The sequence below is a fragment of the Periophthalmus magnuspinnatus genome, chromosome 16, assembly GCF_009829125.3.
Source record: "Periophthalmus magnuspinnatus isolate fPerMag1 chromosome 16, fPerMag1.2.pri, whole genome shotgun sequence".
NCBI lineage: Eukaryota > Metazoa > Chordata > Actinopteri > Gobiiformes > Gobiidae > Periophthalmus > Periophthalmus magnuspinnatus.
Window position 1 is genome coordinate 17,631,903 of NC_047141.1, and position 27,325 is coordinate 17,659,227.

At 40.9% G+C, this 27,325-nt stretch overlaps 2 protein-coding genes across 3 annotated transcripts in view; both read left to right on the forward strand.

The window, feature by feature from the left end:
• Positions 1–1,201: 1,201 nt before the first annotated feature.
• On the forward strand, positions 1,202–7,002 carry LOC117383669 (polyadenylate-binding protein 1A). Its single transcript, XM_033980867.2, has 14 exons — positions 1,202–1,996; positions 2,298–2,491; positions 2,610–2,725; positions 2,896–3,035; positions 3,106–3,200; positions 3,533–3,670; positions 3,745–3,840; positions 3,904–4,267; positions 4,351–4,473; positions 4,561–4,703; positions 4,778–4,862; positions 4,954–5,084; positions 5,157–5,247; positions 6,649–7,002. The coding sequence occupies exons 1-13, from the start codon at positions 1,804–1,806 to the stop codon at positions 5,244–5,246; spliced, it is 1,908 nt and encodes a 635-aa protein (XP_033836758.1). The 5' UTR covers positions 1,202–1,803; the 3' UTR covers position 5,247; positions 6,649–7,002.
• Positions 7,003–8,205: 1,203 nt separating this feature from the next.
• Positions 8,206–27,325, forward strand: part of LOC117383668 (E3 ubiquitin-protein ligase RNF19A-like) — an 85,989-nt gene continuing 66,869 nt past the window's right edge. The window contains exons 1-10 of one of the 2 annotated variants that reach the window (XM_055228111.1): positions 8,206–8,338; positions 15,964–16,929; positions 19,756–19,964; positions 20,407–20,551; positions 20,658–20,820; positions 21,887–22,001; positions 22,243–22,404; positions 22,490–22,700; positions 22,977–23,120; positions 23,265–26,833. In XM_055228111.1, the coding sequence (XP_055084086.1) occupies positions 16,289–16,929; positions 19,756–19,964; positions 20,407–20,551; positions 20,658–20,820; positions 21,887–22,001; positions 22,243–22,404; positions 22,490–22,700; positions 22,977–23,120; positions 23,265–24,039 (2,565 nt within the window). In that variant the 5' untranslated portion in view covers positions 8,206–8,338; positions 15,964–16,288 and the 3' untranslated portion in view covers positions 24,040–26,833. Of the gene's footprint in view, positions 8,339–15,963; positions 16,930–19,755; positions 19,965–20,406; positions 20,552–20,657; positions 20,821–21,886; positions 22,002–22,242; positions 22,405–22,489; positions 22,701–22,976; positions 23,121–23,264; positions 26,834–27,325 lie in introns of those variants that run through there. The other variant, XR_008649015.1, reaches the window with a different exon arrangement.

The following is a 27,325-nucleotide window of genomic DNA, read 5'->3' on the forward strand; positions in this document are numbered from 1 at the left end:
CTGTCCCAGTTGGCTTGTGCTGTGCCAGTCGCAAAAACTGAGGGTTGGGAGGAGATCCGGGAGGTTATGTAGGAGGACTATCAGACAAGGGGACAGTACTTGGGGACAGTACTGCTGGACTGGCAGACTGATGGTCCCTTGTTTAAGAAGTCGTGTCGTGGAACACTGAACCAGCTGTATACTCTCCATCGGGTGCTTGAGGGTTCATGGGAGTTTGCCCAATGTGTTTTGTGGATCTGGAGAAGGCATTTGACCATGTTGCTCGTGGTGTCCTTTGGAGAGTGCTCCAGGAGTATGGGGTCTGGGGCCCTTTGCTAAGGGCTGTCCGGTCTCTGTATGACCAGAGCAGGAGCTGTGTTTGCATTGCCGGCAATATGTCAGACCTGTTCCCGGTGCATGTTGGCCTCCGCCAGGGCTCACTGGTTCTGTTCATTGCATTTATGGACAGAATTTCTAGGTACAACCAGGGGCCTTAGAGGGTCCGGTTCGGGAACCACAGGATGTCATCTCTGCTGTTTGCTGATCATGTCGTCCTGATGGCTTCATTGAACCAGGGCCTACAGCAGGGATTGGGGCGGTTTGCAGCCGAGTGTGAAATGGCTGGGATGAGAATCAGCTCTTCCAAATCTGAGGCCATGGTTCTCCACCAAAAAAAGGTAGCTTGCCCTCTCCGGTTGGGTGGAGAAATACATTTTACTCAGTATTGTCTTGGTCATCCAAGTGAAAATAATATATTAAAACTTTAAAAAGTGATTTAACATAAACTAGGTTGATAAAGATTTAGTCCCCAATTAAAATTATTTTGAATTATTTTTTATTTGTCTCACTTTACCTAACTTAGTGTTCCACTTTACCTGAACAGGCTCTTGACTCGGGGGATATTTCGAGTGACAGTTTCTAATCAACTAATTAAAATTGACAACAAGTCATAAAACAAATTGACAACACACAAAAATGTAAAGTAAATTTTATTTTTGGTTGTTTCCTGATGCCATTACCAAAAAATGTCCCAATTTACCTGAATTCACCCTAGTCTTAAGTAGGCCTCCTTTTAAAACCATAAATATGGTCCAAATAACATGCAAGCAAATAATTTATAGAGCAAAGAGAAATGTTATATTTTTTGTGTGTGTGTGTGTTTTTTTTTTTAATCGTTAGAAGTTATTATGCAATATTCGTCTTCTCGCGAGACACCACGGAAACTTGGTGGTGCATGTGCCGAGACTTCGACTGGAATCGGGAAGCAACCTCCGCCGACCTTCCTTTCGCTCCCGTAATCCGTCTGCGTAGGGTGTGCTCCGGAGCTAGTCTCGGCACACATTTTATTATTATGAAACAAACCAAAAGCTAGACGCAGACATATTTTTATAAGAAAAAAAAAAGAAAAAAAATCGGTGAAGCAGGATTTCATTTGCCAACTCAAGCAACGCAAAGAAGACGCCGCCTTCGAAAACGAACGGAATCGAGTGTTAGCCGCTAAAGAGTTAGCCTCATTGTTGAAAGCGTGGGTGATAGTTTAGCTGAAAATTTTAAAGATTAATTTAAGCATTTTAAGTATTTTGCCATTCCAAATATACTTTGGACATTCCAGTTGTGAAATAGCAACTATTTGCTTAGTATTGTTAATTCAGTACTTAAATTCATCCATCAGGCGAAAAGGCCCGAAGCTAACTAGCCGCACGTTGCTAACTCTGGAAGACAGTTGCGTTTAAATACCCTTAGAGTTACCGCATTTTGTGGTGTCGAACATTTTTTTTCTAATCAAATATCTGAGGCATTTTCTGAAAACTCAGCGGTTTAAAAATGAACCCAAGTGCGCCCAGTTACCCCATGGCCTCCCTCTACGTGGGGGACCTGCATCCAGACGTGACTGAGGCCATGCTGTATGAGAAATTCAGCCCAGCCGGCCCTATCCTCTCCATCAGAGTGTGTAGGGACATGATCACTCGCCGCTCACTGGGATATGCCTACGTGAACTTTCAGCAGCCCGCGGACGGTAGGTCTACTGCAGTTAACCTAGTTTGGTTTTGGAAGGCAGTGTTCAGACTCCATTTTGAATAGGCGTGGATGATGTAGTATGGCTAATGTCAGAGCGTTACTAAAATCTGCTCATGATTTCATGAATAAATGATGATATATTGGGATCCTCAACTATGTTAGAGCCTGAGCACCTTTTAATGGCAAAATGTCAATAATGCACTATTGTAGTGAAATGCTACCTTTGAACCTTTTTGCCTACACCCTGAATATCAGTGGCATGTAGTAAATTGTAACTGCAACTATAACTTATTTCTCAGCTGAGCGAGCCCTGGACACCATGAACTTTGACGTCATCAAAGGAAGGCCTCTTCGTATAATGTGGTCTCAGCGCGATCCATCACTGAGGAAAAGTGGAGTGGGCAACATCTTCATCAAAAACTTGGATAAATCCATCGATAACAAAGCTCTTTATGACACATTCTCAGCCTTTGGAAACATTCTGTCTTGCAAGGTAAGAGTATTTTCAGGTAATCTGTAGCCTCTGCATGATCTGCATTAAGAAGGGATTTGATTGTTTATTCTGATTTGCATGTGTTTGTATTTGACATGCTTGAATATTCCCTTTAAAGGTGGTTTGTGATGAAAATGGTTCAAAAGGCTACGGCTTTGTTCACTTTGAGACCCATGAGGCTGCTGAGCGTGCCATTGAGAAAATGAATGGCATGTTGCTCAATGACCGAAAAGTGTAAGTGTTTTTAGTGTGGTACAAAAATCTAACCTTTTGAAGAGTGTTTTATTGCATTTTGTCAATTATAAGCCTAATGTCAAATTTGATAAAGAAGTGTGGTTTTTCAAAATAGTGTTGTTGGTAAGCTACTATATCTGCAATATATATATTTTTTCTTTTATCTATAGGTTTGTTGGCCGCTTTAAATCACGAAAGGAAAGGGAGGCTGAACTAGGTGCCCGTGCCAGAGAATTTACCAATGTTTACATCAAGAACTTTGGAGAAGATATGACTGATGACAAGCTGAAGGAGCTCTTTAGCAAATTTGGCAAGTTAAAGAAACAGCATCAAGGCAGGAATGTGGCTGAACCTAACATCTTTATAATTTTTCTGTATAGGTCCTGCATTGAGTATACGTGTCATGACGGATGAAAATGGAAAATCCAAAGGATTTGGCTTTGTCAGCTTTGAAAGGCATGAAGATGCACAGAAGGTAAATGGGACACTGCAATGCTAAACATGTCTTTTTTTGTCTTGATCGTTTAAAGCCTCACTCAGACTGCATTCAGTCCTCCTGTGACTGCAATGTCTGACCTTTTTTTTTTTTTTTTTTTTTTGGCAATGTAATACTCACACGAAGAGTGGTTCTCTACTGTGCTGTTGCAGTCATTGCCTTTGAAATCTGCACATGTGACACCATGTGTTTGTGTGATAACACCTCATTTATTAAGGGAAAAGGCTTGTGGTTGGCCTTGGTGTCTGGCCAAAATAAACTCCCAATGAAAAGGGTTAGTTTTACTGAGTCTGAATTTTCTTCTCACTCAGGCTGTGGATGACATGAATGGTACGGAGTTGAATGGCAGGCAGGTTTACGTGGGACGAGCACAAAAGAAGGGAGAACGCCAGAACGAGCTGAAACGCAAATTTGAACAGATGAAACAAGATCGTATGACCAGATACCAAGTTAGTTCCTTCTTTTCTTACTGAAAGTACATGGCTGAAGAATCTGTGCTTACTTTTGTTCTCTCTCATTTCAGGGTGTTAACTTGTATGTAAAAAATCTGGATGACGGTCTTGATGATGAACGTCTGCGTAAAGAATTCTCTCCTTTTGGAACCATAACCAGTGCAAAGGTAAACAAATCTTTGGCAGTGATTGAGAAATATTGTCAGTGCTTATGACTGTTTTTCTTGCAGGTCATGATGGAGGGTGGTAGGAGCAAAGGCTTTGGTTTTGTGTGCTTCTCTTCCCCAGAGGAGGCCACCAAAGCTGTCACTGAGATGAATGGACGCATTGTAGCCACTAAGCCCCTGTATGTGGCTCTGGCTCAGAGAAAGGAGGAGCGTCAGGCACATCTCACCAACCAGTACATGCAAAGGATGGCTACTGTCCGTGCTGTACCCAACCCTGTGCTTAACCCTTACCAGCCCGCCCCCCCCTCAGGCTACTTCATGGCTGCTATCCCTCAGGCTCAAAACCGTGCTGCATACTATTCTGCCAACCAGCTGGCTCAGCTGCGCCCGAGTCCTCGCTGGGCCACTCAAGGAGTGCGTCCTCAGCGTAAGTTGTCTCTGCAGTCTTCTGCAATATACAAGGCATTTCACTGCAGCAGCTGTGCTAAAATTGTTCTCCTGTTAATGTAGATTTCCAGAACATGCCCAGTGCTATGCGCCCATCTGCTCCCAGACCGCAGACGTTCAACACCATCCGTCCAACTACAACCACCAACGCGCAAGTCCCGCGCATGATGACTTCCCAGCGCATGCGTGAGTATTGCACATCATTTTGTACAAATTATCTGTGACTAGAAATGTTTTCCAAACATTTACTAAATGGTTTCTCCCTTACCGTAGCCACTCAGCCTCTGAGCCAACGACCCGCCAGTGCTTCAGCCACAGCAGCCCCTGTACGTGCCATCCCTCAGTACAAGTATGCTGCTGGAGTGCGCAACCCGCAGCAACACATCCCCTCCCAAGCGCAGGTGGCCATGCAACAGGTCAGACAACCACTTGACCGCTCTGGTTTCAAGATTGAATCTAGATTTAAACCTGAAGTTAATTTTGTTTTCAGCCTGCTGTGCACGTCCAAGGACAGGAGCCACTGACCGCCTCCATGCTGGCTGCTGCTCCGCCTCAGGAGCAGAAGCAGATGCTGGGTGAGTGTTGCCTTGCATGGAGAAAAAAATAAATCAAATTAAGTGGTTCATCTATATTATGTGTGTATTAACTTCATTTGCCTCTTCTCAGGTGAACGTTTGTTCCCCCTGATTCAGAACATGCACCCCAGCTTGGCCGGTAAAATCACTGGTATGCTGCTGGAGATTGACAACTCAGAGCTGCTTCACATGCTCGAGTCTCCAGAGTCTCTGCGCTCAAAGGTCAGTCTGAACTTTTTAAGCATGTGACATATCTATGTATCTTCGGTTACATAACGTTAATATTGTTTTTAGGTGGATGAGGCTGTTGCAGTGCTTCAGGCCCACCAGGCCAAAGAAGCAGCTCAAAAGTCTACAACTCCAGCTGGAGTTCCCAGTGTCTAAGGTATGTTTTGCCAGTTAATGATCTTGAGGCAAGACACTACAGGCAATTTTTAAAAAAAAAATTTTAATTTCTTTTTTGGTCAGTTTGCTCTCTCAATATATGAGCTTCCACATGGAGAAATTAAAATTGTTCGGTCTGTATGTTTGTTTTTTAATGATTTTAATCAATCAACTTGGATCCATAGATTTATACTGATACTTATACTAGTTTACCTAAGGGTGCTTTCATACTTGCGGAATTTCCTGTTTGGTTTGGTCCATTAAATGTTTTGGGGTGAGTGCTCCCGCAGACAGTGGTCCGGACCAAACAGCTGGTCCTTTGGTCCAGATCAAGGCCACCACTTTTTTCCTCCAGACCGATGTCTGGTCCTGCATAGTGTGAACTTGGAAATTTTGGACCTTTGGACCAAATCCAGGAAGTGATGTGTGTTCAATCAAGCACAGATGAGTAGATGTGAGGAGGATGGAGCCCAAACATGAGGAGAAAAGGGACAGATGAGCCTACAGTGGTTATAAACTACAGAAAAGTCATAGTGTGCTGCTTTGATACAATGGAGAGCTGCACAGACCTCTTGGTTTCATCAAGTGTTAAATTAGTAAAGTTTTTGGCATTTAGAAAAAAATAACCATAAACCACTCTGCCAAAATATAACCTACTGCTTGTTTGAGTTAAAGATATGCCTTATTTGGCCTAAAATGATCATATGTACCCACAGTCCATGTCAATAAAGTTATTCTCCTTCCCAGAGCCAGCGAAACTGAGAAATGCCCTCTGCACACAAACACAACAATGTAAACCGTCACGTTAGATAACGCAAAATGACCTATTTACCAAGTGCATTCTTATAAGAACATCAAACACATGCACGCTAAATGACAGCACTTGTTCACTTAATAGTAACTGATGCACCACTGTAAATCACCATACTTACAATGTAGTAGATGGATATTGTCTGACTGCTTTTTAGGGATCTATAAACTCCACACTCGCCAGGCACTTCCATTGTGGTTGTCAGCTTTAAATGCAGTCACAGCGAGTAGCCAAAAAATTATGTATATCCATATAATCTACTTGTATCGGCACATTTGCTCGTATAAAACTGCGCGCCAGCGAATTTGAGGGAAAGCAAAAAGTCTAGCGAACAAACGGATATAACAGAACACTGAAAGTCCGCACCAAGGTCCAGACTTCAAGAATCAGCCCTAATTCTAACCCTGATTTATTTAGGTTTTAACTAAAAAAAAATAGGCATTTTTAAATTTTTACTCCATTCTTCTAGTTTGTTTGAAGTTTTTTTATTTTTAATTTGTAATGTCTGGCCTATTTATATATTCACCTGCAGTGTCTTGCCTTCATTTTTACTCATGTAGGTCAGTATTTAACGATGTTTTCTTTTTACAGATAGAATTTTGAAACCTGCTTCACCGATGGAAAAAGAGAAAAAAAAATTAAACATTGAAAAACCTAAAACTCTGAAAACATCGCAAAATGATAAATTATTTCTTAAAAAAAATAAAAACAATTGACTTTGCCAGGTCTAGGGAGGTTTGACTAGGCCTTGATCATAAAGAAAAATTTGTTGACAAAAAAAATAGCAAAATGAAGAAAATTGAGATACATTTGAATGCATTCTTCTGTTTTATGTCGTTTTACTATGTCATTGCTCAGATTATCAGCCATGTGCGAGAATGTGGTAGCTGAGCATTTTGGAAAGTGATTTGTATTGTTCTGGCTGTAATAAATTCTCATTCAAAATGTCTGGCTCATCTACCTGATCTACATTTTGAATGCTCCTTCAGCTTTTTTTAAATTCTTGCATGCTGTTCCATTTCAGAATGTATTTGGAAAGCTGATAATTCCTGACGATATTTCAGATGTCTAGAGATGACCTATGCAACAAAATGACAAAAAATATCCACAAGGTGTCATTGTAGCTTGTATTTACAGCTACATTTGAATATTGTGAATTATTGTTGAGGGCCCCAGAGGAGGCTTAACCCACTTTGTTTGCTGACCATTGTGATAATTCAGTCCAGCAATATGACACTATAATTCTACTGGTGAAATCACATCAAATTGAGGTTTAACATCAGTAGACAAAATGGTAATCCAACATCTGAGATCAACCTTAATTATCCCTAGAATAATGTACTTAAAATCACCAGTTTTTAGGCAGCCAGTTATCTTTTTCACTTGGGCACTGATGGGGTTTAAACTAGGGGTGACGTTATTATTTCACAACATGGTTGATCACTGTACTTGACCTTAATACATTTCTACAGAGATTTAATATAATCCTGCCTTCACACTAGGATGTTTATAGGTCACCATGTTATTTGTAGTTTTTTCCAGGTGTGGAGGTTAGTCTCAGTTGCACGCATTTGTACTTTGAGCCAAATCTCTAGCAGCAAGAGCTCCATTTTATATATATATATATATATATATATATATATTTTTTTTTTTTATTTCATTATACTTTCAGAATGTTGTGTCAAATTTAAGTATTTCCATTGTGGGATAAATAAAGGTTCTCTCGCCTTATAGCATTGAGACATAGACTAATTGTAACCAACCCACACATGTTATTCTGCACTGTTCTGGGGCAGAATATCCTCAGACATAACCATTTACTGAATACAATCGATATAATTCTGCACCTGTGAGCATATTATATACATGCATGGTTGTACAATAACTGGAATGCTTCGAGTTCAGCCAAAAATAGGGTATTATTCACGTTTTTTAGCAAATAAATGCACAAAAATACCAAATTAACCTGAAACATGACCTCACATCTGGACTCATGTCATCCGTCAACGTAGTGAGGCCAAATCTCGCGATACTATTTGAATTTCTGAGCTAGAGCGAGAACGGTGAACAACGGAGCAGCAGCAGCAGAGTGGAGCTGTTGTTGTTTGGAGCGGATAGGTGGGACCGAAGAGACGGGGAAATAAGTGCTACCAGTGGGGAGCAACACTCGGCACGGCACCTGGACACATTCAGACCTCTCAAGAAAAAGCGGCTTTACATGCGAATGTGTTGATTTCTTCCTATTTGTTGTCGATAAAAGAGGTGTCACCAGCAACAGACGGTATGCTCTCATAATTTTGTGCTAATCTTGCTGCTAGCTGCTAACCTTCGCTGTGTTTAGAAATGGGAGCTCCCTGGGACTTCGATTACTAAAAAGCCAGGCAGACCTTTTAACACTTTAGTCGTTTCATGACTATACTTTTGTGTAGTTATTGAACTGTTTCATTTATTTAATTTCAATAGTACAGCCACGTCGACCTTTATATTACTGACAATGGTCAACATTAGAAGTAGTTAGCTCGTAGTAACCCTAGTAACTAGATGTAAATGCTGACAATTTCACCGTTTTGCAATGCCAACACTTGAACGAAATTTGTCCTTAATTGCGACTTGATATTTAGTAATAATTACTCACCTGGACACTATGTACTGCTGTTTGATAGTGATCCTGATGCGCCGATCGCTTGTCGGTAAAAAAAAAAAAACGAGTAACAACATATTTTGGATGTTTTTCATTGGCATCCGATAATGTGTGTGGGACAAAGGTTTTTGCTCTTGTTTCTCTTTGCCAATTTATCATACCGTTTTTGGCCAGTTGCGAATGCGAAGGAACCGTACAAGTGAGTCCAGCATTTTATGGATATCCACTGATTGAAATCATTCGGCAGATTTTCTCAATAGCTCTTAAGGAAAACGCTGTTCATTTGACAAAAGTAACTAGCACAATATTTGGGTCATAAGTCATTGGTTCGGTTGTGTGTGATAGTTTTAGCTAATGTAGGGAAATACGTACTTGTGTTACCGATGTTGCATTTGTACAGCAATATACTAGTAATAAAATGCACAGAGCTCTTTTGGCCAATGCGATGTGAACAGAGTTTGTGTTTTATTCCCACGACATTTCTGTGATTTCTGTCTGGTGCGGCTTGTGGGTTTTAAAATGCACTCGGGCTGGTGAAATAAAAATTAGGTTTTACTTTAAAATTTTGTTTATTTAGGCTTTTTTTTTTCCACAGCTTCATCTTAGATTTGTTATCTAAAAGAGTTTCATTCTATTACATTTATTTGCAACCATCCTTGATATTCGCAAAGAATTTTAATGAAGAATGACACAATAAAACTGCAGTTGAAGATTTCACAACCATTTAATACAGAAATGTCTTTAACATAACAATGCTGTCATTTTGATCATTGCTACTGGTAATGCCAGTGTGCTGCTGCCATGTAACTGGCTTAACTTTAACCTATTTGCTTTCCTTCTCTTCCTGTTTCTGTCTTTCAGTATCTATAATAACAAAAGTGTTAGCGTGAAAGTCACCTAAAGACCTGTTCTGTGTGTGTGTGTTTGAGCAAGCAGGAGCTTAGTGTGACCTCTGACTACACTGGGTTTTTTGAAAGTTGTCTGTGTTTTTTCAACTGAATTAGGACCATTTAGCACCGCTGAATCCAAAAATGATATCCATTTTTCTCAGTCAGGTCAGGTTTTTATGCTAATTTGGTTTTGAAAAATCTGAACTTCTGACTAAATTGATTACAATTTTGTGACATAATCAGTTGATTTTCTTTAATATTTCTCATCCAAAAATGTTTTAGGCGATAAAAAATAGTTCCTAACAGAATGTATTAATTAAATGTTACGTTATGTTAATTGATAAAGGTAAGTACATGTAAATTGGAACGTTACGTTATCATTGTGCAAAATTCAGGACATGAACTTCTGTTTTTATGAACCCCTTGAATGCTCAGCAGCAGGGATGTCTCTCTTCAGAGTCCAACAGTAATCAGCCATCATGACTGCATCCCAGCGTCCCTGATACCTGGTCTCCATCTCTTTTATGTCCTGATGGAATCTCTCCACCTGCTCATCACTCAGTGATCCCAGATTCTCAGGAAACCTGAACATTTAGCTCCTTTTGGGAAAAAGGATGTGGAGCATCATCATTAAAACCACACTGGAGGAATCTTTGTCACTGATGTCAGGAACTTCTACAAAGACAGGTACTGGAATTTCATCACAGTGAGCTACAGGACGACGTGCTGATTCACGGTCAGGATACTTGAGGCTGCTTCGGTTCTTTCTGTTGATCCCAGTCACATCAATAGCCCAGAAGTAGCTATTGATGTCGGCTCCCTCCAAACCATGGGAATTCCAAACTTCAGACAACTCTTCTTGCCTTTAGTCCACTGACGCAGATACTTGGTGCATGACTTGCATGCCATGTGTGGCGCCCAAGCTTCATCTTGGTCACCAAGTTTAATACCAAAATAAGCATGGTAAGCACGCTTTATGAAACTTGTGACTTGATTCCTGTTAGGAACATTGGTGTATTCACCGCAGATGTAGCAGAATATGTCGGGCTTATTTTTGCAAGATCTTCTAGTCGAAGCCATTTCATTCACTTGTAATATAAAAAAAAAACAATTAGTCATAAGTTGGCACATGCAAAATCTTCAGAATTTGTTTATAGTGAGAAATATAACAGAATTTTGCATCATATGACGTGAAAATACTCATACATGTAAAGAAAACAAATATGTAGCTTAGTTCAGAACGTTGACCTGATTGAGCAAAACCAATGTGATTTTTGGATTCAGCACATCAAAATTATCCTAAATCAGCTAAAAAATCTTAGACAATATATTTAGTGTTGACCAGTGCTATGGGCACACAGTTGCAACAGGAGGTTACTCAAGGGACTGTCACCAATTCTCTATTGTCACTCATACCAATCACAAGGACATATTGGTTATTTTGTGGTTGTGATGATAAGTTGAATTGTTCTTCCACACTTGCAACCTTTTGTCTGCACTTTTGGACTTTTCTGTTTGGTTTGGTCCAAACTCCAGGTGTGAATGCTCCTGCGGACCGTGGAAAAAAGTGGCGAACGCAAAGCTTTGGATTTTCGGACCAAAAGTGACACACATTCAATCACACACAGATGAGTGGACATGAGGAGAAAAGGAAGAGACTAGCCTAGAGTGGTTGGTTATAAACTACAGAAAAGTCACATGTTGTGCCGCGTTGACACAGTGTAAGACTGCATAGACCTCTTGGTCTAAAATTATCAAATGCCCCCAATCAGCGTTAGTGAAGTTACTGTCCTTTCCACAGCCACCAAAACCAAAAATTTAGATAAAGCAAAATGACCCATTTACCAAATGCACGCTTATACACCGCATTCCATGTTATTATGCAAATTGTGTTTAAGCTTCATAAAGGCAATTTTTTTTGTTTTCCAGTGAAACTCATGGTATTGTGTGTCAGAGCTTTTTGTGTCAGTGAAATCAATCTCAGACACCTGTGACAATTAGTTTGCCAGGTAAGTCCAATTAAAGGAAAAACTACTGAAGTGGGACATTCCACATTATTAAGCAGACCGCCATTTTCAAGCAATATGAGGAAGAAAAAGAATCTATCTAGTGTCGAAAAGTGTGAAATAGTTGAATACCTTGGACAAGGTATGAAAACCTTAGAGATTTCACAAAACCTTAGCGTGGTCATTGTACTATCCAGAGATTTTTTGTAGCTGATTCAGCTGAAAATGCCATTACAAAGCAGCAAACAGGTATTTGAAGCCTCTGAAGTCCCACGAACGATGTAGGATCCTCCAGTGGCTTGCAGTTATGCATAATCCTTATATTCTGCCACCCTTAACTAATGCTCACAAGCATGGCTCCAGTGGGCCCAGAAATGCATAAAGGACCCTGGATGGTCCAGATGGATAGAGTGGTGGATGGTTTGTGGAAAGCCACCATGTGCCACGAAGGGTGCGACGTTAGCAAAGAGGTGGCGGAGTTATGTTTTGGGCTAGAATCATGGGGAGAGAGCTGTTCGGCTCCTTTGGAATCCCTGAAGGTGTGAAAATTACCTCTGTAAAGTATGTGGAGTTTCTGACTGACCATGTTCTTCCATGGTACACAAAGAAGAACCGTGCTTTCCATAGCAAAATCATCTTCATGCATGACAATGCACCATCTCATGCTGCAAGGAATACCTCTCCTAGGCAGGAGGCAGTTCACATGCAAAAAGCAGCTCTGGCTATTCTGACACCCTGCTGCCATCAGCTTTAAATCCAATCACAGCGAGTAATCAAAAAATGATATATATCCATAAAATCCACTTCCATTGGCACCTTTGCTCATACAAAACTGTGCCAGTGCTAAACCAATGAAATGTTAGGTAGCTTTTTATGGCCAGCTTTTAACAATGTTTCTGAGTAGTCTTTTTTCCTGTTGAGCTGTATTTTTAGCTAATCACCGTCAAACCCAAATCTCGTCTTGTTTCTGTTTACTTCTCAAAACAAGGAAAACTTTGTCGCTCTTCTATGCTCCATGTTCAAGGGGCACAGGGAAATGCAGTGCCAGGGAAAGAAGGCTTCATGATTTTGCAACTTATTTGATGGAATATTACCCTTGACCTAAAATCTCCTCAGTTTATATTTCCTCCGGGACAAGGTATCTGCTGCTACCAGGGAGAGGAGGAATGGATAACAAATACGATCAGCTTCTGATTTGAGAGGTTCTCAGCTGAGAACAGATGCCTGGATGCTGATCTCATATCCTCCTCAGAGCTCAGAGGAGGGAGCTGCAGCAGCGCACACTGTACTCACTGTGTTTGGCTTTGGGAAAGACTCCTTTTCTTCTGTGCAGTGCTGCCTGCCTCTTGTGCACTCAACAATGGACAACTTGTTTCAAACTTACCAGACTTGAATTCATCCACCTCTACATTTGTAGTTAAGTGTGCAGTGTTTAAATGTTTTATCTTTTCAATACATTGGGTCTGATTATTGCAAAAAAAAAAAAAAACCCTTACCCTGAAAGTGTTTCGGAATTGGAGTTCTCCAGTTGTGTTAAAATGTCCACCTTTACATGTATTTTAGAAATCCTGTTTAAGTTGGACTAGACCAGAGATTGGGTCTTCCGGGCGTGCATGTAAACATAGTGAGTGATGTGGCAGAGAGTGCAGACAGGTAGTGATGACAGGACAGTAAGAGGAGTGGATGTGTCCACAGCTGCACCTGGCCCCGCTGCATTCCTCAGCTGCCTGTTTCTGGTGTAATGTGTCCTCAGTGTCCCGGGACTGTGCCCCTGTCCCTCTGTGCACATGGTGTCCTCAGTGGCTCCATAACTAGTGGAATGGGTGACATAACTTGTATTGTTCACTTTTTATTTTTTCTTTAAGCAGAAAATCAACCTTCTTTTGCTCTGGAGTATGGACCCTACCTGGGTGACTGTGGGATTACACACACACCATTCAGATAGTCTCAATTAACTTGAGAATAAAAGAAGAGGCGCCACAGTCCCGTGTAATAATGAGTTCTGTTGTGAGACTGCATCGTAACACACTGCTTCATATCGGGAATGTTCTCCTTGAGTAAGCCCTAATTCTCTAACCTCTTATTCAGCCATCACCTCAACAACAATATGGCAGTTTGGGCTTAATTTCCCATTGTTCTTTTCATGTCAGTCTGCCCTAAGCATCTTCCCCTCACCTTTAGTGTTATACTTAACCACACTCCACCCCCACATGGAATGGATTGCTAAGTGCTAATGTCCTTCCATCAGTGAATGGAAGGAGTAAAGCCTGCAGTGCTGACCGCAGCCTGGGCTCTCCCCCTGAGCTGACCAAGGGCTTTCCTTTGGGCTCTTGGACAGGAGGCATTTAGACAGTGCTCCAGACCAACGATTTGAAATGATTGCACCGGTGCACCTAAGATTTTCATTAGGGTGCACCAGAACATAATGTATTGTCCGTAAATGGCTTCAACAGTAACACCTAAATAAATATTTCGGTTAGGTACCTTCACCCAGATATACAATTCATTCTCTATACTTTATACTGTACTACACACTTAAAACAAGTAAAAGAAATAATATTTCAATAATGAGTTTTATCTGTTGTTCTTTGTTAAACAGAATGCCTTACAAGCCTGTAAGTTGAATTAATAAAAAGCTATTACATAAATATTAGCTTTAAAAACTAGAGTGAGAGGTCTGTGCTTTTAAGGATCTTTATTGTTTGCTATAGCACGTTGACGTCTTTTGCGGTGTAGATTTATTTTCTTTTTCACCTCACAATAGCATCTTAATTTAAGTAACTAAACACAGTGTGGAGGATCTGCAGCTTTGATGCTTCTCATTAAAGGTAAATACTATGTCTCATTCACAAATAGATGAAAAAACCCAAACTTATGAGTTCTGCGGTGTATTTAGATCTGTGCACCAGAGCGTGACCTCAGCCCGAACTGGCTTTATCGGTCTGGTCAGAGGTGAGGCAAGAGGGAGTGAATTAACTTTTTTGTTTAGTTGTCAATTTAAAACAATAGTTTAAATATGTTCTATACTATTTAGTCTGCATTTATAATGAGAAGATGGGATACAGGAGAAGGGATGTTATAAGGATCTGTCAGGTGCACTGGTGTGTCCAAGGAAAAGATTCAGTTGCACCGGGCAAACTTTTGGTTGCACTCTGCACCCTGTTAGATAAGAGACACTAGAACAAGCGCTTTGTGAAACCGCTTGTCCCACCGTGTCCAGCTCAAAGAAATGCACGTGAAGAAACAAGAGCCTTACACGCCACCTGCTATTAAAAAAAAAAATCACACTTTAAGGTGGGCCTAGAGAACTACAAATTATTTCTGTAAACTAACAGACTAATTAAGGAATTTTATACTCATTCTCTTTGTTCAGCAATAAACATTTGCTATTGTGTTTTTGATCTCATCTCTTCTACCCTTGTAGTATAGAGTTGAGGAAAAAAATAGGTTATTGCAATATCGATATATGAATGTCTTTTATTGGTCATTGAGCATTACCTGTGGCTAGGGTATATTGTACAGCACTTCAATACAACTATTTGGGCTTATATCCAATAATCTATACCGCCCATCTGTAACATTTGCAAAGCCTTCCTAAACCCTTGTCTTGAGCCAGTATCAGTTACCTCTGTTATCAGCTGATGTGCGTTCAGGCCTGGTCAGAGCGTTCAGTGTCTGCGTCAAGATTGTCCCAAGGTCTTAATTCTGTGATGTTAGTCTGTAACTATACAACTAAGGGCTTTATATGGATAAACATGAACTAATTACTTGATGTTTATTCATAATTGGTCAGAGTGGACACATGCAATTTTGTCATAAAACATGTACTGAAATAAAGCCCTTTACATGTGCAACAGTAATAAAATAATGGCAATAATACAAACAATAAAATAATAAAAGTCCTGTTCACTTTTGCATTATTCTGGTTAATTTGATAAATGGTATCAGTTTCTAAACAAGGACTTAACACTGAATCCTACATTTTGGGCTATATTTTGCTTCCATTTTTACAGTATTGAAAGATGTAAGTTCCCCTAAACCAATTAAACAAATAAAACTCCCATTAAGCAAAAACGTTGCTTTGATACATTTTGAATGTTGTACAACCATTCCTTGTCATCTGCATTTGTCACCTTTGACCTGATCTTACAGGACTTGTTCTACTGTGCTTTAAGGAGGGGCACAAGTGATGTTACTCTACTAGTGAACAGGTGTTAAAGTGTGGACAAGCACCAATATTTAGATTTGAACCAGCTCTGAACAAATAGCAGTGGCTCCTTTGTCTGGATGAAAACGGACAGTTCTGCCTTTTTTCTCTTTAAAAATGAAATGTAATTGACCTGTGTATTTGTCTTGTGTTTTCCTTCAGAATCTGTTGCCCCACTTTCGGCCCAGCTATCCCTTGCCCCTCCGCCAAAATCCGGCTCCTGGATGTGACCACGCGGCTGATCAGGAGAAGCCATCATGTCCTAAATGCAGATGGGCCGCCGGGAGCCCTGTCTCCCCACGCCGGCCCCACCCCCTCCTCCCCCATTCACCACCTCACTTCCTCTTCCCCCAGCCCTATACCACTGCCCGACCTGTCTACACATGCCCGTGACCGGCTGCCCACTCAGGGCTCCCCTCTGTCCCACCCCTCCCCTCTATCATCAAGGGAGACCAGTCTCCACAAGCACCCAGTGCTGGGGGCAGGCATGGGCTCAGACCGGGACATCCAGTCAGCTGCCTCCTCTATTTCGCTGCCGTCTGTTAAGAAAGGCCCTAAGAAGAGACGCCTCTCACTGGCCGCTCTTTTTAGACGCAGAGGGAGAGAGTCTAAGTCGGCACGAAACCGGACCAAAGAGCTCCAGCAAGGGGCGGGAACACTCGGGCCGGTGGAGGGGATTGCCAGCATTGAGAGCATTCACTCTGAAATGTGTAACGATAAAAACTCTGCCTTGTTCAGTGTGGGAGGCTCTGCTGTTGCCGCCTCCACGTCCTCTGCCTCAGGGCCCTCCTCCACCTGCTCCTCTGCGTCCAAAACTGCTGGCGCGATGGGTGCGGAGCTACTGGAGTGCCCCCTGTGCCTCCTGCGTCACTCGCGAGACTGCTTCCCTGATATCATGACCTGTTACCACCGCTCATGCATGGACTGTCTGCGGCAGTACTTGCGCATAGAGATCTCCGAGTCCCGTGTGAACATCAGCTGCCCTGAGTGCTCTGAACGCTTCAATCCCCATGACATCCGCATGATCCTGGGGGACAGGGCCCTGATGGAGAAGTACGAGGAGTTCATGCTGCGCAGGTGGCTGGTGGCCGACCCCGACTGCAGGTGGTGCCCTGCCCCTGACTGCGGGTAAGAAATACTTTGCTACTTTTTAGATAAAGAGATTTAAATGTTCTTTCTATAAAGCTATCATAAGATGACATCCATTCGCACTGTGCAATGTTTGTCTAAGCATTAATGTCATCATCATAGTGGGATGAAATGCGACCCATCCAGGGCTGAGCTCTTGTACTGATACTTTGACAGTATGCTTGTGTTTACTGTTCATCACATGCCTGATGGAGATTGCATGACATCTGATATTATCATGATATGACATCATGATATCTGTTGCAGCTCATCTTTGGTAGTACGACGGTTCTATCTCATCTCTACTACTATCTCTGCATGTGTAAAGGGAATCATTCATTGCTTTCAGTACCGCCCTCAGGTAGTCATCTGGGATTCACAGAAGTGTTGTTTCATCCATAACACTCACGTTTAACGGCTTCACTCCTGCTGCACTAAGTGAGGTCTTACAAGAGTGACTGACACTTTAAACACTGTAAACATAAAAAAAATGTGTTTTCTTTCACTTGTTTCCAATACATTATTTTAATTTACAAAAATGAATATAAAGATATTAAGATGTATTTTTATTTTTATTATGCACAGTATAGGCATTGTGATCAATAGGAAAAGCTCGAATTTGTTTTCATGAGGACAATACTTTTGGACCCAACAAGCACTAAATACAACTTTATCATTACATCTTTATTTGTATTTTCAGGTTAGATACTATAATGCGTGTCTTCTGAATAATTTTCACACGCACATCATAGGTAAAATGTCCTCGTCTCTCCCCCTTCCTAAGCATTTCCTTTTCTTCCAGGAATTGTTTGACATGAGGGGCTTGTAAACTCTCCTCCGCCCTCTTTCTGGAAAGAACTCTGCCGTGCGTAGTTCTTGGTCCATAGTAACCTTGAATAGTTGGTCAGTCGGTGTTGTGTGTTTGGTGGGACATCCTGTTCTGTAACCTTGACCGCGATAGTCGCAAAGGCACTTTGTCAACTAGACATGCCGGAATACCATTATGTTTTCTTTGGATTTTGGAAAGCCAGTTTTAGTAATTTTCTGTACTGGGAGGACATTCGTAATATGGTGTGGTTTGACATCATAGCAGGTCTTTGTTGGGCATCAGTTTAACCTGGATATTGCTGCATCTTAGAGATGTCACTGGAATTCTCATGATAGCCTTTAGATGAAGAGACAAAAAACTAATAAATTCTAATCTCTATTAGTTCCTAGTTAATACTCTGTCCTTAATTCAGATCTCTCTCTGACCTTCTTAAAAGGGCAGATCCGTGGAGAGGTGACCCTGCTCACATTGAACACGTGTAATTAAATCAAAATGCTAGATAGATACAGAATGTATAATGCAAAACTATGGAACATTCCAGGCAAAGCAATAACACCTCTGTGGAGACAAGCAAGTGGTGGATCCCCACCAGAAAAGTTACGTAGTGTACCTTTAAAACCCTCCTTCCTCACATCTCTCCCTGTTCCCGGTTGTAAACTGATCCAGTGCAGAGGAGGTCTCCTGGCTGTGTGCACGCTCTGATTGAAATGTAACTCACTGGTTTGTCACCAAGGGACTGCTCGGCTCCTGTTTCAGCCCCAAATACGTCACTGGCCCCTGGGTTTCCCTCAGGAGCCCATGACACTGCCACTGCACAGCTGCGGCTTATTCGTCATAACGCTGGTTCCTTTTTCAATGCACTTTTGAAATGTCTTTAGCAACCATCTTGGTCGTCAAAGCTGGTTTGCTGTCACGCTACAGGGTGGTTGTTTGTTGTGTAAACAAACCAAGGGGAACAAAGGGTTTGGAAATGTCAGACTGAGCGGCTGGCCAACTTTTACAACTGCAGCTATAAAATGTTGTAAAGCAACGGATGGCATGTCACTTAATGTGTTACCTACTAATAAAATTAAACTAACGTAATAAACATCTCAATTGTGATGTAAGTTGCAAGGCTTAGGGTAAGATTTCTGTTAAACTGGATGATGATGATGATGATGATGACCACGTTAGTAGTTGGCTCTACAATATTTTAGCTAGTTCTTGCTCCATCTGTATTTTCAATTATCCCTAGTGGCTGCTTGATTCTGGGGAAAAAAAGACATAATTATTTTAATATGTTTACCTTAATTTGTTTTTTTATGTTATACACATCTGAAGCATTTGATTAAACTAGTTGATCAAATAATCCTCCAAATAACTGGCTTGAAATGGTGAATTGATGAAAAAAAATTCAGGTTGAATAAAATAAATAAATATATATATATATATATATATATATATATATATATATATATATATATATATATATATATATATATATATATATATATATATATATATATATATATATATATATATATATAATCTCTGATGACTTCACTGGACACACAGTAAAGTTATTTGATCCACAGACAAACGACAGGACATGAGTGTGGCCTTCAGTGGTGTTATGGCTGACTGCAGCAGACAGAGAATAGAGCAGTGTTATTGTGTGAGGATGCCTTTGTCACACTGGTGCAGAGAGGCCCATAGAGCAGTACAGAGCTGCAGCTGTCCCCCCTCCTGCATCACATCAAACTGCCCCGTCTGTCACCAGGAATCACCACTACGGCTTTGTTTACAACTACTGCCACTGGCATATAAAAATAGACAAGTCGTCAGTGCATTTTAGATGTTAGTCCGTATAATTTGCCACATCACATTTTGCTAGTTGTTAAAATGTATACAAGCTAATTATGTGTGTTTGGTTTACCTTTCAACACTGGAAATGTTTATCAGTGTTGTTTTTTTTCTTTGCTATAACTTATTGTTATTGATTTTTTTTTTTTAACCAGGTATGCAGTTATCGCCTTTGGTTGTGCCAGTTGTCCAAAGATCACGTGTGGCAGAGATGGGTGTGGCACAGAGTTTTGTTACCACTGTAAACAGCTGTGGCATCCCAACCAGACGTGTGATGCGGCCCGGCAGCAGAGGGCCCAGAGCCTGCGCCTCCGGACGGTCCGTTCCTCCTCCCTCAGCTACAGCCAGGAGAGTGGGGCCGCAGGTGTGTCTGCTCTAGTCTGCACTGGGACAATACATCTGTGACGCATGGTGATAAGTGTCTATGCAAGGTCTTGCAAGGTTAAAAAAATACAAATGGCTGGCAGAAACGTAGGTATAGACAAATGAGCACATCAGTCTCCAAAACATCCAACAGAGCGGCTCTAAGTCAGAGGGGCCCTATTGAAATGTACAGAGGTTGGATCGAGGGTTTCAGAGCTCGGTCTTCCTCTAAGCCTTCTGAATGACAGCACCAAAGAGATTTAGTTAAATGTGATAAAGAATATGATATGATGAAGTAGAACAAATACACCACGTGCAAGAGCAGGGAGAGGTGGAAAACCCAGAATGGGGGCTTTAAAATGGGGATTATATGGATTATTTAATGTAACAGTAGTGTCTGAGCAATGTATGACTTACTAATGGTTTTAATTTCATCCACTCAGCTGACGACATAAAGCCATGTCCGCGCTGTGCTGCGTACATCATCAAAATGAATGACGGCAGCTGTAATCACATGACCTGTGCTGTGTGTGGCTGCGAGTTCTGCTGGCTCTGTATGAAGGAGATTTCAGACCTGCACTACCTGAGGTTACCCAACAGTAACACTACTCTTATTTTTTTTAAGTTTATAACTGATACATTTTTTTCCAAGTGTTCATAGTACCAGTGTCCATGAGTGTCCTCTCCTCCTCAGTCCTTCTGGCTGTACTTTCTGGGGGAAGAAGCCTTGGAGCAGAAAGAAGAAGATCCTATGGCAGCTCGGGACATTAGTCGGCGCTCCAGTTGGCATCGCACTCATCGCTGGCATCGCCATCCCCGCCATGATCATCGGGATCCCGGTGTACGTGGGGAGGAAGGTAAGACTCTTAGTTGGCTTAAAACTCACTGGTTAACTGTAATAGTCTGTAATGCACAAGTGTCTTGCCCAGGGACACGACAGCAGTAGTTCAAGCAGGGTTTTTGATCCTTAGTGGTTAGAATCATTACAAACATAATATGGCTCATTCCCAATCTGATCCGTCAGTACCACTTCCTGTCGCCAGTGTTTTAGATTTCATGTTACAAGAAATCTAACAAAAAAAGTTGAACTATTATGGCTCCATGGTTTTTCTCTTTTCTGCAGTGCCCTTCAATATAGCTTGCATTCTTTGCACTTTGCTGTTAATGTTACATAACTACTCCACACTAATCAGTTTAACTTGACAGTAACAGAATACAGTGTTTTAATTCGATTCCTGATTGCTAAATAAAAACTCCTACTCTCAAATTTGAAGTTATTTTTGGTCAACATGGCCCAAGAGGTGATGACCTGTTTCTCTGTTAATTTATCAGCAAAGCAGATCTGTTCAACAAAAGTATGGGAGCATTGAACTGAGAAGTGTTTGAGCTTTGCAGAAATCCCCAAATGAATGAGCCAAAAATGTGGAGCCTGCTCCGCCTTCATCCCTGGGAAAAACTCTTTCAGTGTGGTGTGATCTTATGTCACTCCTGAAGCATCTGAGAGTGAATCATCACCAATATTGACCTGGCATATGCAGCAGTTACAGTCCTGTTTCATTAGAAACATTGCTGTGTTAAAAGAAAATCTGAAAAAAGAGTTTTCTCTTTATTACAATATTCTACACAAATATGGTGCATATTAGAATCTCAATACTGCTCTACAGTTAAATACAATAATGTACTTTTTATTTGGCTATTGTAGATGGCTCTGAAATGTTATTCTGCAAGATGTTAAAGAGTAAAAAAAACACATAATTTGACAGTCATTGACAACTATAACGTGCATATTAATGTGACCTGTTCAAACCAGTGACTAGGTTCTAGTTTAGCGTGCTACTAAGCTGGGTAATAAAAATAGCTGAATTAGACATATAAAATTGGAAACTTTGTGCACTGACTTGAATGTGTGTATTTGTCCTTCAGATTCATAACCGCTATGAAGGTAAAGACATGTCCAATCACAAGAGGAACCTGGTGATTGCTGGAGGAGTGACGCTTTCTGTCATTGTGTCTCCTGTTGTTGCCGCGGTGACAGTTGGTCAGTCTATCCTCTGCTTGTTTTCTTACCCAATGTTTGGCTTTACTAAGATTTCCAGGATTTAATTTTGACCCTTAAACTTATGTAATGTAAATAGTAATGCGATTTGTTGCACAGTTGCATAAAGATGGGAAAGTTTACAAAGATTTTAGATGTTTGCTTTTGTAAGCTGTAACTGATTGGCCTTTCACTGGTCCGCTGAAGTCTTGGTTTTGCTCACTTCCTGCTGCTAACCCCTCAGGGATCGGTGTTCCCATAATGCTGGCATATGTGTACGGAGTGGTGCCCATCTCTCTGTGCCGCAGCGGAGGATGTGGCGTTTCAGCTGGAAACGGGAAAGGAGTTCGGATAGAGTTTGATGATGAGAATGATCTAAATGTTGGCAGTGGAACGGTAGTCACTGGTGAGTGTTAGAGTCTGGGCCTCTTTTATAATGGAGAATTGTATTCTGTGTTAGTGGTCACCCTTATTTGCTGATCTCTTTATAGATACAACTTCAGTGGCTGACACCAGGAACAACCCTAGTATTGGGGAAGGGAGTGTGGGTGGCCTCACGGGCAGCCTCAGTGCCAGCGGGAGCCACATGGACAGACTCGGGGCCAGAGACAACCTGAGCGAGAGTGCCTCCACCACAGCTTTGGCAGGGGCCAGTATCACGGGCAGTCTATGTGGCAGCGCCATGGTCAGCTACATCAACAGGTACCACAGTCTACCAGGGCAGCACAAGGTGTCCTCCTCACCCCTGTAGCATATTGACATGGTCCCAGATGCCACCCAGATACCAGGCTTGCATCTGGATGGAGTCTTAGGTATCAGTTTGATTTCAATCAAGGTAAATTTTCACTGTGTAAAGCATTTACAAAAGTCATTAGAGCAACATAGCACAATAACTAGTTTAAGTATTAATTCCAGACAGCCATAAATACATCCCGGTGAGACTCTGTTAATGTTTTTCCTATTCCTCTCTGTGTCCAGGTTGGAGGTGCAGGCCGATGTGCAGAAGGAGCGCTGCAGTTTAAGTGGAGAGTCTGGAACAGTCAGTCTGGGCACAATCAGTGACAATGCTAGCACCAAAGCAATGGCTGGATCCATTCTTAATGCCTACATTCCTCTCGACAGGTCTGCCACTTAATCATTCTTTTAACATGTGTCTAGTGTATGTTTTTCTATTTCATTTTGCATTATTTATCTGTCCGTGTTTTATGTGACTTCTGGCTGTGATAAGCAGGCTGTTAAATGTGGTTCCATTCCTCTTTCCTGCAGAGATGGTAACAGTATGGAGGTGCAGGTGGACATTGAATCAAAACCTGGTAAACTGCGTCACCACAGCGGCAGCAGTAGTGTTGATGATAGTGGCCATGTGGGGCGCTGTGGCTGGACCTGTCCTGTGTCTGGCTGCTCTGAGGGGAAAAACTCCTCCTCCAAATGGGCCAAAGATGCCTCCTGCTCCAATTCCAGTGGCAAGAAGAGCAAAGGCAAACTGCGCAAGAAAGGAGGCGGCACCAAGATCAATGAGAGTCGTGAGGACATGGACGCACAGCTGCTGGAGCAGCGCAGCACCAACTCCTCAGAGTTTGATTCTCCTTCCCTCAGCGGGAGTCTTCCCTCTGTGGCCGACTCCCATTCCAGCCATTTCTCTGAGTTCAGCGGCTCTGATTTGGAGAGTATGAAGACGTCCTGTAGCCATGGCTCTGGAGGAGCAGGAGGGGACTACCACACCCGCTTTGCCACCGTCAGCCCTTTACCGGAGGTGGAGAACGACCGCCTGGAGACATGCCCTGGATCTGCCTCTGCTATTCCAGGACTGGGGGCTTTTGTTACGCCTCACTCCCCCTGCTCCACCTCATCGTCTGGACACGGGGCTGAGCTGCCCCCCTTGTGCTTCATCACTGAGGAGAATGTTAACCTGGTGTGTCCTGCAGAACCAGACTCTCAATGTAACAACGGAGATGTGTTGAAAGAAGCAAATAACAACCACCAAGAACAGCCTCAAAGTCAGCCACAGCCTAAAATCTCCTGCATACAGACAGACATCTAGCATTGCGATACCTTAAGTGCTGCACTCTTTCTACTGCGTTCAAACCTTTTTGCCACTAATCTCCAAGCGTCATTGCTTACGGTTTACTTTCGGTGTACTTTAGTCTATCCCGGTGAGCCATACACATCAACTTTATTAATGGGTAATCGAGTTTGGTAACCCTCCACTTTCAAAGAATTTCTATTCCTAAAGGAAAGGGACTTGTGCAATATTTTGTTTCCTGATTGGTTGTATGTTTTCGGTTCTAAAATTATAATTTTACACCAACTTTGACCACTAACTCAAACAAATCCTTTGACTCTTAGAAATATGATTGTTGTTGTAGTAAGTCATGTCACACACAGCACATTTCACAAAAATGCAGTACTCATTTTGCCATTTCTAAGTTAAGATTTTTACTATCAAAATTGATTCTGCTACGTTCACAATTAGCCATTTACTCATTACTCTTTGTCAGGTCTTTTTTTTCCCAGAAAACACCTTGGAAAGAAATATACATTGTTTTTATTATGTCAGCCCAGAGGCAGATTATTGCACAAATCCCCACACTACCACTTATAATCTGATTGTGTGCCTGTTGCCCTGCTCAGTTAAAACAAACTCGGATTGCACCAATTCTTTGCATAAAAAATCATGATTCAAATTACAGGCCAGGCTAGAGACAAGAATATTAAGTACACATGAAGGTAGTGTCTGTAACCACCTTCTCCCCTCGATGTCAAATGACAGCCCTGTGTTCTGTATCTTTTAGTTCAGAGTTAAACGAAAACCACTGTGCCACTTTTGCTTGCCACATGGGAACTTGTGTTTCTCCAGTGGGACCAGGCAATGTGACTGTATTCACCTATTCAACTTTTTTTTCTTCTTGGACATTATTAACAGATGAGCTTTTGTGTCTTGTCTATTTATTATTTTATTTACTTCTAAATTAAACCTTTGCTTACATTAAAGACATGGGCTCGGCATCAAATAGTTGGTTATTTTGAATTTTGAGCTTGTATGTCATACCTTATTCCTGCAATAGATGACTGATACTCTTTTTTGGAGACTAGTGCTCTCTTGTTGTTACTTATTAAAGTGTGTATTTTATTTATAGTATTTTTCAGTCTAATTAACCCATTGAGGAGTTACTAAATGTGGTACTTGGTTTCTTTTATTACAGCAATGGGACTAAAATATAACCTCAAAGATCTAAGTATTGCTGAACTACTTTTTTATACATTTGGTCAAAAAATCTAATTGATAACTTTTCTTGGCAATTGTCAAATGCTGATTAAACTTGTGCTCAAATAGTCTTTTTTACAAAATCCAAAAGGTTCTTATATGGTAGATATAAGTTGAGAGTGTTGGTAAACTACAAGTATTTTTTGACTTAAAGCTTTTGATGTCATCTAATGCAGGTAGAAAGGTTGAATGAATATTTGAACTCATTTTGAATCTGTAGCTAAACAAAGCCAAGATGGCGTCCTCTATGTATCATGTTTAACTGATGCTGAGTCCTGTCTATTGTTATGTTCAGTTGAAGGCTTGTATATTTACTCTTGTTGATATGGTCTCTGGAAGGCCATAGTTTAAATGGCAATGCTAACTAATACTGTACAGTGGGATTGGTCTGTTTCCTGAACTGGTTCAGTCTGGTTTAAGGTTTTGCAAGTTTTGATATCGTTGTCAAACTTATTGTGCCTTCTACAATTATTTTTCTTTTTACGTTCCCATTGTGTCTTTGCTGCAGTGTCCTTATTCGGTCTCGTTTGTGTCCAAGCGATGGTAGACTACACACTTTGTTCTCAATGGCCTACCAAAGACACCACTCAGGCTTAAAATCCTTCTATCAAAATATTGTTTTCCCTTGACACCACAGGGACAAGAGTCTAAAGAAGTAGCCTGTAGGCACATGCACTGTTAATGTAATTCTCCATGTATTTAAGTTCTACATGTTTTTTTTTTTATCGGTCCTGTCAATTAGTGCCAAATGGTGCTGCCGAGTAGGCTTGAACCTTATAAAGTCACAGTATTTTGTAAAAGTAATGTCACATTTGGTGGTGGGTGACTGAAATCGTAAGATGTGTGACCATAGTTTGGATAAGCAGATTGGAGAAATGGAGTTGTGTACTGTACTAAATTATTATAAATGTACTTTTACTACTACTAAAACTAGTATTATTGTAGTATGGTACATTGTTAGTAAAGTATATGCCTCACAGTCCCTGTGTACTCAACCTTTGACCAGAAAGAACTGCTACTACCACTACAATTATACTACTATTGCTACTGCTAACGCTCATTTTATTGGACAGTAATATGTTAAGAAGTGAAAAGCTATTTTCAAAATCCAAAGAGTACATGGTCTGGTGAGTCTTTTGCCTTTGTAATAGTTTAGAGAAAAAGATAGGTACAATGTACTTTGGAATAAAACCAGCTCTCCAAATGTGTTTTCATGACCCACTTTTACAAAATACTTCTTAATTTTGAGCATTAGCCTAAGTGCCCAGTGATCGCCTTATCCTGTCACTGAGTTTGCTTGGGTGAAACTCTGATATACGTTCATAAGCATCTTGAATGCCATTTGACCCAAGTCTGTTCTTCGTAAGATATTATTTGTTTTGGTTCAGTAGTAAAGGTTAGTTATTCCTTCTGGTTATGTTTCTTCATATTCACAATAAGCCCTCATTTTGAAAACACTAGTGCCAGTTTTAATTTGGGATTGGTGCATAATGGCATAAGGTATTTGTACATTTGTTTGGTAATTTTACTTTTATTATATGCGTGTAAATGCATATCAAAATTAAAAGAAGTATTCAATGTGGTGTGTTGATGTTTTTATGCATTTTTTTTTATAGTCTTCAAACAATATTTGCAGATTGTATGCAAATCAAAGGTATATTTTGTATATAACCATATAATTACATTCATTGATGTACACAACAAACAACTACTCAAAGATGGATTTGGATGAAGCAAATTTATGAGGCAATAAACAGTACCACAGTATACAAAATTTTAATTATTAGATTTTATTAATTTAGCTCTTCGTGAATATATTTACATCTAGTGAATTACACTAATGTGAACAACTGTAAAATAAACTTTTTCTTTTTGTCATATATAGTTATGTCTCGAACCCCCCTGTGACAAACACAGTACATTCATGAAACTCTGACAAGCAGGACAAATGAAATTATATGAGTTAAACCAATTCCAATATAAATATTGCACACAACTGACACAACTATGATAAAACATTTATCCGCACATAGTTCCAAAGTCTAAGCCAAGGCACACATCT